The sequence below is a fragment of the Bombina bombina genome, chromosome 6 (genome assembly GCF_027579735.1).
Source record: "Bombina bombina isolate aBomBom1 chromosome 6, aBomBom1.pri, whole genome shotgun sequence".
NCBI classification, from domain to species: Eukaryota; Metazoa; Chordata; class Amphibia; order Anura; family Bombinatoridae; genus Bombina; species Bombina bombina.
In genome coordinates, this window is record NC_069504.1 from 114,452,211 (window position 1) to 114,465,858 (window position 13,648).

The 13,648-nt window shown below is 42.0% G+C and overlaps 1 protein-coding gene across 1 annotated transcript in view; it reads left to right on the forward strand.

The window, feature by feature from the left end:
• HBP1 (HMG-box transcription factor 1) overlaps positions 1–13,648 on the forward strand; it is a 172,918-nt gene that overhangs the window by 73,627 nt on the left and 85,643 nt on the right. Inside the window, exons 3-4 of the mRNA XM_053719176.1 lie at positions 848–1,076; positions 3,689–3,818. Of these exons, the coding sequence (XP_053575151.1) occupies positions 848–1,076; positions 3,689–3,818 (359 nt within the window). The remainder of the gene's footprint in view (positions 1–847; positions 1,077–3,688; positions 3,819–13,648) is intronic.

The following is a 13,648-nucleotide window of genomic DNA, read 5'->3' on the forward strand; positions in this document are numbered from 1 at the left end:
ATTTGTATTGCTTATGAGACTGCTGGACAGCAGGCTCCTGAGAGAATTACGACTCATTCCACTAGGGCTGTCTCCTCTTCTTGGGCTTTCAAAAATGAAGCTTCTGTGGAACAGATTTGCACGGCGGCTACATGATCCTCTTTGCATACTTTTTCGAAATTATACAAATTTTATACTTTTGCCTGTGCTGAGTTTTCTTTTGGGAGAAAGGTTCTTCAAGCGGGGTGCCTTCTGTTAAGGTCCTCCTGACTTTTCTCCCTTCCTGTTCATTCTGTGTCCTCTAGTTTGGGTATTGGTTCCCACTAGTAATTAGAATGACGTTGTGGACTCTCCATGTCATAGGAAAGAAAACAAAATGTATTGCTTACTTGATAAAAAAAAATGGAGAGTCCTCTTTTTAAATTCTAATTCGGCAGTTTTTTTGAGTAAACCTCAGGCACCCCTATACCCTTGTGTTTCTTCTTTTTCCATTTTCTTTCAGCTGAATGACTGGGGATTATGGGTAAGGGAAGTTACTCTTAACAGCTTTGCTGGGGTGCTCTTTGCCTCCTCCCGCTGGCCAGGAGTTGAATATCCCACTAGTAATTGGAATGACGTTGTGGACTCTCCATGTCCGGAAAGTAAGAAATTTATCAGGTAAGCATACACTTTGTTTTTTATATTACTTTCTTTGCCATCACTTTTAATTTATTTGACGTTCTACGCTCTTCAGTTAGTGCTGCTGAATATGCTCACTGCTATAGATGTGTGTTGGTGTACACATACTGCATTCTTTCTGCAACCATCTCTTGGTATTTAATTAGCCTCATATATATGTTTTACTACAATGTGTGTGTCTTGTGTACAGATGATCTTCCTGAATTGCAAGCTGTTCAGACTGATTCGACATCACCAGAGGTTTTCCACCTTGATACAAATGTTTCACACCAAGAATACACAGTGCCTTGGAATGAAAATTCCTCAAATATGTCTGAAAATGAATATTCTTGTGACAATGGGATAAACTGGCTGACTGAATTGGCAAATATAGCAACAAGCCCCCAGAGTCCTCTTATGCAATGTTCCTTCTACAACAGGTACATCTTTTTGTGAATGTTTTATTTTCTGTTTAAAGCAGTTCAATCATCTCTGTTATTGATTGTGGTGGGTATGTGTAGAACTATGTAACATGGCGATAGCTTTATTATTTATTTTTACTTGTTAAAGCATAATATATCCGCACAAAGTATACTTACCTCTACTATGAAGTCGTCCTCCTTAGCGTAGCTGCTTTTTTCAACTCGCAGCGAGCCTGATTGTGCCTTTTAATTACATGTAGTGCTGTTGGCTGCTTTAGTTAGTGCAAGAGCGCGCTACATGTAACGGCTGTGATTAGACAGTGAGCACATTAAACACTAAATTAATTTTATGTAACTTACTCCCTCCTTAAAGGGTGTTGCCATTTCGGAAGCTGCACATGCGCAAGCACGTCAGCACGGTAATACAGTGAAGGCTAGATTTTAACATGACGGCATCCAGGACTAGTTGTAGGTGAGGAATAACTGAGTACTATGCCTTATAAAATGGCTTTAGTGTTTAAAGGACCATTAAATACAGTAGGATTACAAATGCATAGTAAAAAGTCAGTGCAATTATACTTCAAATGAGCAGTAGATTATTTTTTTCTGACAAATTTCAAAGTTAGTTAAATTTTACTTCCCTCTGCAATATGTGACCACCATAAGCCAATCACAAAATACATATATGTATATACTGCAAATTTGTGCACATGCTCAGTAGGGGCTGGTGCTTCAGAAAGTGTGTGTATAAAAAGATTGTGCATATTTTGATAATTGAAGGGATTTGGAAAGTTGTTCACAATTGCATCATCTTTCTGAATCATTAGTGTTCCTTTTAAAGGGATTATAAACCCTAGCAGATGCAATTTTAAGCAACTTTCTTACTTACTCCTATTATCAGTTTTTATTTGTTTCTTTTGCTATCTTTATTTGAAAAGCAGGAATGCAAAGCTTAGGAGCCGGCCCATTTTTAGTTCAGCACCTGAATAGCAGTGATAAATGTAGCCACCAATAAGCAAGAGCTATCCAAGGTGCTGAACCGAAAATAGGCCAGTTCCTAAGCTTTATATTTCTGCTTTTCAAATAAAGATAGCAAGAGATAAAAAAATGGTAATAGGTGTAAATTAGAAAGTTGCTTAAATTTGTATGCTATGTCTGAATCATGAAAGAAAAAAATTGGGTTTAATATCCCTTTAATGTTTTTTTTTACCAGATGATCACATGTTAGATAGATATATATATAGATATATATATATATATATATATATATATATATATATATATATATATATATATATATATATATATATATATATATATATATGAAACACTACAATACATTAAGAAAGGAAAAAACAATTAGCATATTTGTTTTCTGTAAAAAAGATTAGTTTATTCTTTTTAATAAAAAAGCAAACTGTAGTACATTTTAAAACACGGTTAGAATCAACAAAGAAACAAATAGACTATAATTCCTCATCATAAAGGATGAGGCATAAAAATCATAATTGGACTTCATCTTTGATTTTTATTTCTGTATTCTGAGTTTAATGCAGCTATTTAAAATAAAATATATGTTTTTCAGGTATTTAAAACTTGTTCTGCAGTAGTCAGCCCCTTGTTTCAGACTTGTGATTTGATATAGACGTTTTTGAACTTGTCACCCTGCAAGTCAATGTACTTTTAATTTATTTTGCTTCATTATTTTGTTATTCTTTCTTAAAGAATCAGCAATGCAGTACTGGGAGCTAGCTGAACACATTCTTAGCCAATCCCAAGAGGCGTATATATGCAGTCACCAATCGGCAACTCATATAAAAGTAAATTGTAAAGTTGTTTAAACTTGTATGCTGTATCTGAATCATGAAAGAAAAAAAATTGTTGGGCTTTATGTCCCTTTAAGAAGCTAGTATTAACAATTAAGACAGTAACAGTTTGATTAGACAGCAATGCATGTGTTAGGATACTGGTTTATGTTGTTAAAGATGCATTTTTCCCACAATAGCTGTAATATTCCTGCAAAAAGAAAAAAAGAGATTGCTGATGTTAAATGCACACAATCTTTTGTATGTAACAATGGAATTATTCTTTTTTTGTTTTAAGAATTGTAACGGTGATAACGACGGCTCTGAACCGTCGCAGAGTTTCCCACTCTGGTGCTAACGACGGCTCAGAGCCGTCGCTAGCACTCTCCCACCTTGAGGGAGATCTGGGGGCTCCTACCCGCTCCTACACCGGCAATCGGGCCTGCATAGTGACAGGCGTCGCCGGGGCTTCACGTTTTGCATAATGATGTGATGATGTCACCGCGCAACTTTATAGGAGCAGGGGGCATGCTGCTTAGAAGCCTGTATCTCGGGCATCTAAGCAGCTACAGACCCCCAAGACCCACCGTTGGAAAGGTAATAGCTTAACCTTTCCAACAGTGTAAGTCTTGGGGATCTGAAAACAAAAGAAAAAAAGTTAATTAAAAAAAAAAAAAAAACCTTATAAAAGTTTAGCACCCACGTGGGAAAGTGCTTAGCACTCAAAGGGTTAATAAAGCAAAACTATAGCCAAATATTTATCTTTGGTTACAGGGCAAAACGTGTCCGATTAGAGTAAAATGTTGTTGTTTTTTCTCCTCTTAGATCATCACCTGTTCACATAATCGCAACCAGCAAAAGTTTACATTCCTATGCACGGCCTCCACCCACAGAGAGCGAGCCAAGCTTCACGAAAAATCATTGGAAAGAGGAGCAGTCAGTTAGGCACGAGAGAGTGAGTTTTATTTTACTTGTTTGCTGAAATCTCTTATAACTACATTTTAAAATGAATTAATTTAACTGTGTGAACATTGTAATGTACGTTTTTCTGAGCTTTAATGTGTTTCCGATTATTTGTTTTACATGCTGGAGTGTATAAAATATTTATAAATAGCTTCTTTAGCTTTATTTTGTCATTTTTCTCCAACATTGGTGTGTCCGGTCCACGGCGTCATCCTTACTTGTGGGAATATTCTCTTCCCCAACAGGAAATGGCAAAGAGCACAGCAAAAGCTGCCCATATAGCCCCTCCTCAGGCTCCGCCCCCCAGTCATTCTCTTTGCCGCTCTGAACAAGTAGCATCTCCACGGAGATGGTGAAGAGTATGTGATGTTTAGTTGTAGTTTTTTATTCTTCTATCAAGAGTTTGTTATTTTAAAATAGTGCCGGTTTGTACTATTTACTCTAAAACAGAAAAGGATGAAGAGTTCTGTTTAAAAGAGGAATATGATTTTAGCAGCAGTAACTAAAATCAATTGCTGTTCCCACGCAGGACTGTTGAGCCCAGAGAACTTCAGTTGGGGGGAACAGTTTTCAGACTTTTCTGCTCAAGGTATGACTAGTCCATTTTCTAACAAGACTGTGTAATGCTAGAAGACTGTCATTTCTCCAACATTGGTGTGTCCGGTCCACGGCGTCATCCTTACTTGTGGGAATATCTCCTCCCCAACAGGAAATGGCAAAGAGTCCCAGCAAAGCTGGCCACACAGTCCCTCCTAGGCTCCGCCCACCCCAGTCATTCTCTGTGCCGTTGCACAGGCAACATCTCCACGGAGATGGTTAAGAGTATGTGGTGTTTAGTTGTAGTTTTTTTATTCTACTATCAAGAGTTTGTTATTTTAAAATAGTGCTGGTATGTACTATTTACTCTGAAACAGAAAAGGATGAAGATTTCTGTTTGTGAGAGGAAGATGATTTTAGCAGACAGTAACTAAAATCGATTGCTGTTTCCACATAGGACTGTTGAGATGAAGTAACTTCAGTTGGGGGAAACAGTTAGCAGACTTTTCTGCTTAAGGTATGACTAGCCATATTTCTAACAAGGCTGTGTAATGCTGGAAGGCTGTCATTTCCCCTCATGGGGACCGGTAAGCCATTTTCTTAGTTTCAAACAGAATAACAGGCTTAATATGGGCTATAAAACTGGTAGACACTTTTATGGGCTAAATCGATTGCTTTATTTGGACATTTTATTCATGTTTATGCTGATAATTCACACTTATAAACTTGGGGAACGTTTTTTAACGGCAGGCACTGTGTTAGACACCTTTTCCAGTCAGGGAGGGCCTTCCCAGTTGTAGGCTGAGCCTCATTTTCGCGCCATTACTGCGCAGTTGTTTTTGAGAGCAAGACATGCAGATGCATGTGTGAGGACCAGAAAGTTGTTGGAAAAGTTTCTAGAAGGCGTCATTTGGTATCGTATTCCCCTCTGGGCTTGGTAAAGTCACAGCAAAGGCTGTAGCTGGGACTGTATAGGGGTTAAATTTGTAAACGGCTTATTTTAAGGGTTAAAGCTCTGAAAATTGGTATGCAATACTCTTAAGGCTTTAAGACACTGTGGTGAAATTTTGGTAAATTTTGAACAATTCCTTCATACTTTTTCACATATTCAGTAATAAAAGTAGGGCTGCAACAACTAATCGGTAAGTTTGATCATAAAAATAGTTGTCAACAAATCTCATTATCAATTAGGTGGTCAGCGATTAGTTGGTCAGTTGCACAGCACCAGCTGCTTTAATCTGATGATCTACTGCAACTAAGATTGTGCAAAAAAAATTGAATTTATTTATTTTTTTAATCTTTTTTCTATCCGATTAATCGGACAATAATCATCCGATTAATCGGATAGAAAAAAAAATAATAAATAAAAATGTTTGCACAATACCATGTGCAGGAGTTCATCCGATTGAAGCAGCTGGTGCTGTGCAATTAACCAACTAATCGCTGACCACCTAATTGATAATGAGATTCTTTGACAACTATTTTTCTGATTAATCTTACCGATTAGTTGTTGCAGCCCTAAAAGTGTGCTCTGTTTAAAATTTAAAGAGACAGTAACGGTTTTGTTTTAAAACGTTTTTTGTGCTTTATTGAAAGAGACAGGCGTTCTTACATTGTGTAGAAGACCTGTTAAAGATGGGAGTGATACACCCTGTTCCAATGAAGGAACAAGGAATGGGATTTTATTCAAGGCCATGCCCTCCCACAGGATAGGCCTTTTAAGGCTAAGAATAAGTCCAATTTTCGTTCCTTTCGTAACTTCAGGAACGGACAGTTTCCTAACTCTGCAGCCTCTAGACAAGAGGGTAACTCTTCCCAGGCTAATCCAGCTTGGAAACCAATGCAAGGCTGGAACAAGGGTAAACAGGCCAAGAAGCCTGCTGCTGCTACCAAGACAGCATGAAGGGGTAGCCCCCGATCCGGGACCGGATCTAGTAGGGGGCAGACTCTCTCTCTTTGCTCAGGCTTGGGCAAGAGATGTTCCGGATCCCTGGGCACTAGAAATAGTCTCTCAGGGTTATCTTCTAGAATTCAAGGACCTTCCTCCAAGGGGAAGGTTCCACATGTCTCGCTTATCTTCAGACTAGATAAAGAGACAGGCATTCTTACATTGTGTAGGAGACCTGTTAAAGATGGGAGTGAAACACCCAGTTCCAACAGTGGAACAAGGTCAGGGGTTTTACTCAAACCTGTTTGTAGTTCCCAAAAAAGAGGGAACTTTCAGACCAATTCTGGATTTAAAGATCCTAAACAAATTTCTCAGGGTACCATCGTTCAAAATGGAAACCATTCGAACGATTCTACCCACTATCCAGGAAGGTCAATTTATGACTACCGTGGATCTAAAGGATGCGTACCTACATATTCCTATCCACAAAGAACATCATCAGTTCCTAAGGTTCGCCTTTCTGGACAAACATTACCAGTTTGTGGCCCTCCCATTCGGGTTAGCCACTGCTCCAAGGATTTTCACAAAGGTACTCGGGTCCCTTCTAGTGGTTCTAAGACCAAGGGGCATTGCAGTAGTACCGTACTTGGACGACATTCTAATACAAGCGTCGTCCATTTCAAAAGCAAAGGCTCATACAGACATCGTTCTGGCCTTTCTCAGATCTCACGGATGGAAGGTGAACATAGAAAAGAGTTCTCTGTCTCCGTCAACAAGAGTTCCCTTCTTGGGAACAATAATAGATTCCTTAGAAATGAGGATTTTTCTGACAGATGTCAGAAAGTCAAAACTTCTAAGAGCTTGTCAAGTTCTTCACTCTGTTCCACGTCCTTCCATAGCTCAGTGCATGGAAGTGGTAGGGTTGATGGTTGCAGCAATGGACATAGATCCTTTTGCACGAATTCATCTAAGACCATTACAACTGTGCATGCTCAAACAGTGGAATGGGGACTATACAGACTTGTCTCCAGTGATTCAAGTAGATCAGAAGACCAGAGAGTCACTCCGTTGGTGGCTGACCCTGGACCATCTATCCCAGGGAATGAGCTTCCGCAGACCAGAGTGGGTCATTGTCACGACCGACGCCAGTCTAGTGGGCTGGAGCGCGGTCTGGGAATCCCTGAAAGCTCAGGGACTATGGTCTCGGGAAGAGTCTCTTCTCCCGATAAACATTCTGGAACTAAGAGCGATATTCAATGCTCTCAGGGCTTGGCCTCAACTTGCAAAGGCCAGATTCATAAGATTCCAATCAGACAACATGACGACTGTTGCGTATATCAATCATCAGGGGGGAACAAGGAGTTCCCTAGCGATGAAAGAAGTGACCAAAATAATACAATGGGCGGAGGATCACTCCTGCCATCTATCTGCGATCCACATCCCAGGTGTGGAAAACTGGGAAGCGGATTATCTGAGTCGTCAGACTTTCCATCCGGGGGAGTGGGAACTCCACCCGGAGATCTTTGCCCAGTTGACTCAATTATGGGGCATTCCAGACATGGATCTGATGGCGTCTCGTCAGAACTTCAAGGTTCCTTGTTACGGGTCCAGATCCAGGGATCCCAAGGCGAATCTAGTGGATGCACTAGTAGCACCTTAGACTTTCAACCTAGCTTATGTGTTCCCACCGTTTCCTCTCATTCCCAGGCTGGTAGCCAGGATCAAACAGGAGAGGGCCTCGGTGATCTTGATAGCTCCTGCGTGGCCACGCAGGACTTGGTATGCAGACCTGGTGAATATGTCATCGGTTCCACCATCGAAGCTACCTTTGAGACAGGACCTTCTTGTTCAGGGTCCATTCGAACATCCAAATCTGGTCTCCCTCCAGCTGACGGCTTGGAGATTGAACGCTTGATTCTATCAAAGCGTGGGTTTTCAGATTCTGTGATAGATACTCTGGTTCAGGCCAGAAAACCGGTAACTAGAAAGATTTACCATAAAATATGGAAAAGATATATCTGTTGGTGTGAATCCAAGGGATTCCCATGGAATAAGATAAAAATTCCTAAGATTCTTTCCTTTCTGCAGGAAGGTTTGGATAAAGGATTATCTGCGAGTTCTCTAAAGGGACAGATTTCTGCTTTATCTGTCTTACTACAAGCATTTGTTCAGGCTCTGGTCAGGATCAAGCCTGTTTACAGACCTTTGACTCCTCCCTGGAGTCTAAATCTAGTTCTTTCAGTTCTTCAAGGGGTTCCGTTTGAACCTCTACATTCCATAGATATTAAGTTATTATCTTGGAAAGTTTTGTTTTTGGTTGCTATTTCTTCTGCTAGAAGAGTTTCAGAGTTATCTGCTCTGCAGTGTACTCCGCCCTATCTGGTGTTCCATTCAGATAAGGTTGTTTTGCGTACTAAGCCTGGTTTTCTTCCAAAGGTTGTTTCCAACAAGAATATTAACCAGGAGATAGTTGTACCTTCTTTGTGTCCGAAACCAGTTTCAAAGAAGGAACGTCCGTGCTCTAAAGTTCTACTTAGAAGCTACAAAAGATTTCAGACAAACATCTTCTCTGTTTGTCGTTTATTCTGGTAAAAGGAGAGGTCAAAAAGCGACTTCTACTTCTCTTTCCTTTTGGCTTAAAAGCATCATCCGATTGGCTTACGAGACTGCCGGACGGCAGCCTCCTGAAAGAATCACAGCTCACTCCACTAGGGCTGTGGCTTCCACATGGGCCTTCAAGAACGAGGCTTCTGTTGATCAGATATGTAAGGCAGCGACTTGGTCTTCACTGCACACCTTTGCCAAATTTTACAAATTTGATACTTTTGCTTCTTCGGAGGCTATTTTTGGGAGAAAGGTTTTGCAAGCCGTGGTGCCTTCCGTTTAGGTGACCTGATTTGCTCCCTCCCTTCATCCGTGTCCTAAAGCTTTGGTATTGGTTCGCACAAGTAAGGATGACGCCGTGGACCAGACACACCAATGTTGGAGAAAACAGAATTGATGCTTACCTGATAAATTACTTTCTCCAACGGTGTGTCCGGTCCATGGCCCGCCCTGGTTTTTTAATCAGGTCTGATGAATTATTTTCTCTAACTACAGTCACCACGGTACCATATGGTTTCTCCTATATTTTTTCTCCTGTCCGTCGGTCGAATGACTGGGGTGGGCGGAGCCTAGGAGGGACTGTGTGGCCAGCTTTGCTGGGACTCTTTGCCATTTCCTGTTGGGGAGGAGATATTCCCACAAGTAAGGATGACGCCGTGGACCGGACACACCGTTGGAGAAAGTAATTTATCAGGTAAGTATAAATTCTGTTTTTCCCTCTTTGGGATCGGTAAGCCATTTTCTTAGACTCATAACAGAATGAAGGCTTATTAATGGGCTATATACTGGTTGACACTCTTGTGGGCTAAATCGATTGCTTTATTCAATATTTATATGAGGTTTGAAGTGTTTTTCAAAACCTTAGAATTGGGGAACGTTTTTAGGCGCCAGGCAGTCGTTTAGACACCTTCCCAGTCAGGAAGGGCCTTTCACTCTAGTAGACAGAGCCTCATTTTCGCGCCATAATTGCGCAGTTTCTTTTGGATGCAGTGCATGCAGCTTCATGTGAGAGGGTCTGGTGGCTATTAAAAACGTTCCTGGAAGGCTTATTTTGGTGTCGTATAACCCCCAAGGACAGGTGAAGCCGCAGCAAACGCTGTGGCTGGGACTGTAGTGGGTTTAAAGTTGCTAATTGATAAAACAGCTCCGGTTTCCTCATTTTTACAATCTTGAAAATTGGGGTGCAATACTTTTAAGGCATTAAGACACTAGGGTGCAAATTTGGTAAAGATCGGATATTTCCTTCATAGTTTTTCACATATCCAGAAATAAAGTGTGCTCTGTTTAACATTTAAAGAGACAGTAACGGTTTGTTTAAAAACGGTTTTATTGCATTAATAGCCTGTATAAGCCTGTCTAACATGTCTGTACCTTCAGATAGATCATGTTCTGTATGTATGGAGGCCAAGGTGGTCCCCCCTTCAAATGTATGTGATAATTGTGCCATGGCGTCCAGACAAAGTAAGGACAGTACTGTCACATTTAATAAGGTTGCCCAAGATGATTCCTCAAATGAAGGTAGTGGGGATAGTTCTTCATCCTCTCCTTCTGTGTCAATACCAGTTATGCCCGCGCAGGCGATTCCTAATACATCTAGCGCGCCAATGCTTGTTACTATGCAACAATTAACGGCAGTAATGGATAATTTTATAGCTAATATTTTATCCAAGATGCCAGCATTTCAAAGAAAGCGTGATTGCTCAGTTTTAAATACAGTAGAGCAAGAGTGCGCTGACGATAATTTATCTGTCATACCCTCACACCAGTCAGAATTGGCAGTGAGGGAGGGTTTGTCGGAGGGAGAACTTTCTGATTCAGGAAGAATTTCTCAACAGGCAGAACCTGATGTTGTGACGTTTAAATTTAAGTTAGAGCATCTCCGTGCCTTACTTAAGGAGGTACTAACTACGCTGGATGATTGTGACTCTTTGGTCATTCCAGAAAAATTGTGCAAAATGGACAAATTCCTAGAGGTCCCGGTGCACCCTGATGCCTTTCCGATACCTAAAAGGGTGGCGGACATAGTGACTAAGGAGTGGGAGAAACCAGGCATACCTTTTGTCCCACCTCCTATATTTAAGAAAATGTTCCCCATGGTCGACCCAAGGAAGGACACATGGCAAACAGTCCCTAAGGTTGAGGGGACAGTTTCTACGCTAGCCAAACGCACGACTATTCCCATTGAGGACAATTGTGCTTTCAAAGATCCTATGGATAAAAAATTGGAGGGTTTGCTTAAAAAGATTTTTGTTCAGCAAGGTTTCCTCCTCCAACCAATTTCGTGCATTATTCCTGTCACAACGGCGGCGTGTTTTTGGTTCGATGAACTAGAAAAGTCACTCAATAAGGAGACTCCATATGAGGAAGTCATGGACAGAATTCACGCACTTAAGTTAGCTAATTCCTTTATTTTAGATGCCGCTTTGCAATTGGCGAGATTAGCGGCGAAAAATTCAGGGTTTGCAATTGTGGTGCGCAGAGCGCTCTGGCTAAAGTCTTGGTCGGCGGATGTATCTTCCAAGACAAAATTGCTTAATAGCCCTTTCAAAGGTAAGGCCCTTTTGGGCCAGAATTGAAAGAGATTATTTCAGACATCACTGGGGGGAAGGGCCATGCCCTCCCACAGGATAGGCCTTTTAAGGCTAAGAATAAGTCCAATTTTCGTTCCTTTCGTAACTTCAGGAACGGACAGTTTCCTAACTCTGCAGCCTCTAGACAAGAGGGTAACGCTTCCCAGGCTAATCCAGCTTGGAAACCAATGCAAGGCTGGAACAAGGGTAAACAGGCCAAGAAGCCTGCTGCTGCTACCAAGACAGCATGAAGGGGTAGCCCCCGATCCGGGACCGGATCTAGTAGGGGGCAGACTCTCTCTCTTTGCTCAGGCTTGGGCAAGAGATGTTCCGGATCCCTGGGCACTAGAAATAGTCTCTCAGGGTTATCTTCTAGAATTCAAGGACCTTCCTCCAAGGGGAAGGTTCCACATGTCTCGCTTATCTTCAGACCAGATAAAGAGACAGGCATTCTTACATTGTGTAGGAGACCTGTTAAAGATGGGAGTGAAACACCCAGTTCCAACAGTGGAACAAGGTCAGGGGTTTTACTCAAACCTGTTTGTAGTTCCCAAAAAAGAGGGAACTTTCAGACCAATTCTGGATTTAAAAATTCTAAACAAATTTCTCAGAGTTCCATCGTTCAAAATGGAAACCATTCAAACAATTTTACCTACAATCCAGGAGGGTCAATATATGACTACCGTGGATTTAAAGGATGCGTACCTACATATTCCTATCCACAAAGATCATCATCAGTTCCTAAGGTTTGCCTTTCTAGACAAACATTACCAGTTCGTGGCTCTTCCGTTCGGTTTAGCCACTGCTCCCAGAATTTTCACAAAGGTGCTAGGGTCCCTTCTAGCGGTTCTAAGACCGAGGGGCATTGCAGTGGCACCTTATCTAGACGACATTCTAATTCAAGCGTCGTCTCTTTCCAAGGCAAAGGCTCATACAGACATTGTTCTAGCCTTTCTCAGATCTCACGGGTGGAAGGTGAACGTAGAAAAGAGTTCCCTGTCTCCGTCAACAAGAGTTCCCTTTTTGGGAACAATAATAGATTCTTTAGAAATGAAGATCTTCCTGACAGAGGTTAGAAAGTTAAAGCTTCTAAACGCTTGTCAAGTTCTTCACTCTATTCTGCAGCCTTCCATAGCTCAGTGCATGGAAGTAGTAGGGTTGATGGTTGCAGCAATGGACATAGTTCCTTTTGCTCGAATTCATCTAAGACCATTACAACTGTGCATGCTCAATCAGTGGAATGGGGACTATGCAGACTTGTCTCCCCAGATTCAAGTAGACAAGGTAACCAGAGACTCACTCCGTTGGTGGTTGACTCAGAATCACCTGTCCCAGGGAATGAGTTTCCGCAGACCAGAGTGGATCATTGTCACGACCGACGCCAGTCTATTAGGCTGGGGCGCGGTCTGGGACTCCCTGAAAGCTCAGGGTCTATGGTCTCGGGAGGAGTCCCTTCTTCCGATAAACATCCTAGAACTGAGAGCGATATTCAATGCGCTCCAGGCTTGGCCTCAACTAGCGAAGGCCGGATTCATAAGATTCCAGTCGGACAACATGACGACTGTAGCTTACATCAACCATCAGGGAGGAACAAAGAGTTCCCTGGCGATGAGAGAGGTATCCAAGATCATCAAATGGGCGGAGGATCACTCCTGCCACCTATCTGCAATTCACATCCCAGGAGTAGACAACTGGGAGGCGGATTATTTGAGTCGTCAGACTTTCCATCCGGGGGAGTGGGAACTCCACCCGGAGGTCTTTGCCCGGTTAACTCAATTATGGGGCATTCCAGACATGGATCTGATGGCATCTCGTCAGAACTTCAAGGTTCCTTGCTACGGGTCCAGATCCAGGGATCCCAAGGCGACTCTAGTGGATGCATTAGTGGTGCCTTGGTCGTTCAACCTAGCTTATGTGTTTCCACCGTTTCCTCTCCTTCCCAGGCTCATAGCCAGGATCAAACAGGAGAAGGCCTCGGTGATTCTGATAGCTCCTGCGTGGCCACGCAGGACTTGGTATGCAGACCTGGTGAATATGTCATCGGCTCCACCATGGAAGCTACCTTTGAGACAGGATCTTCTAGTACAAGGTCCATTCGAACATCCAAATCTAGTTTCTCTGCAGCTGACTGCTTGGAAATTGAACGCTTGATTTTATCCAAGCGTGGGTTTTCAAATTCAGTGATAGATACTCTGGTCCAAGCCAGAAAACCTGTGACTAGAA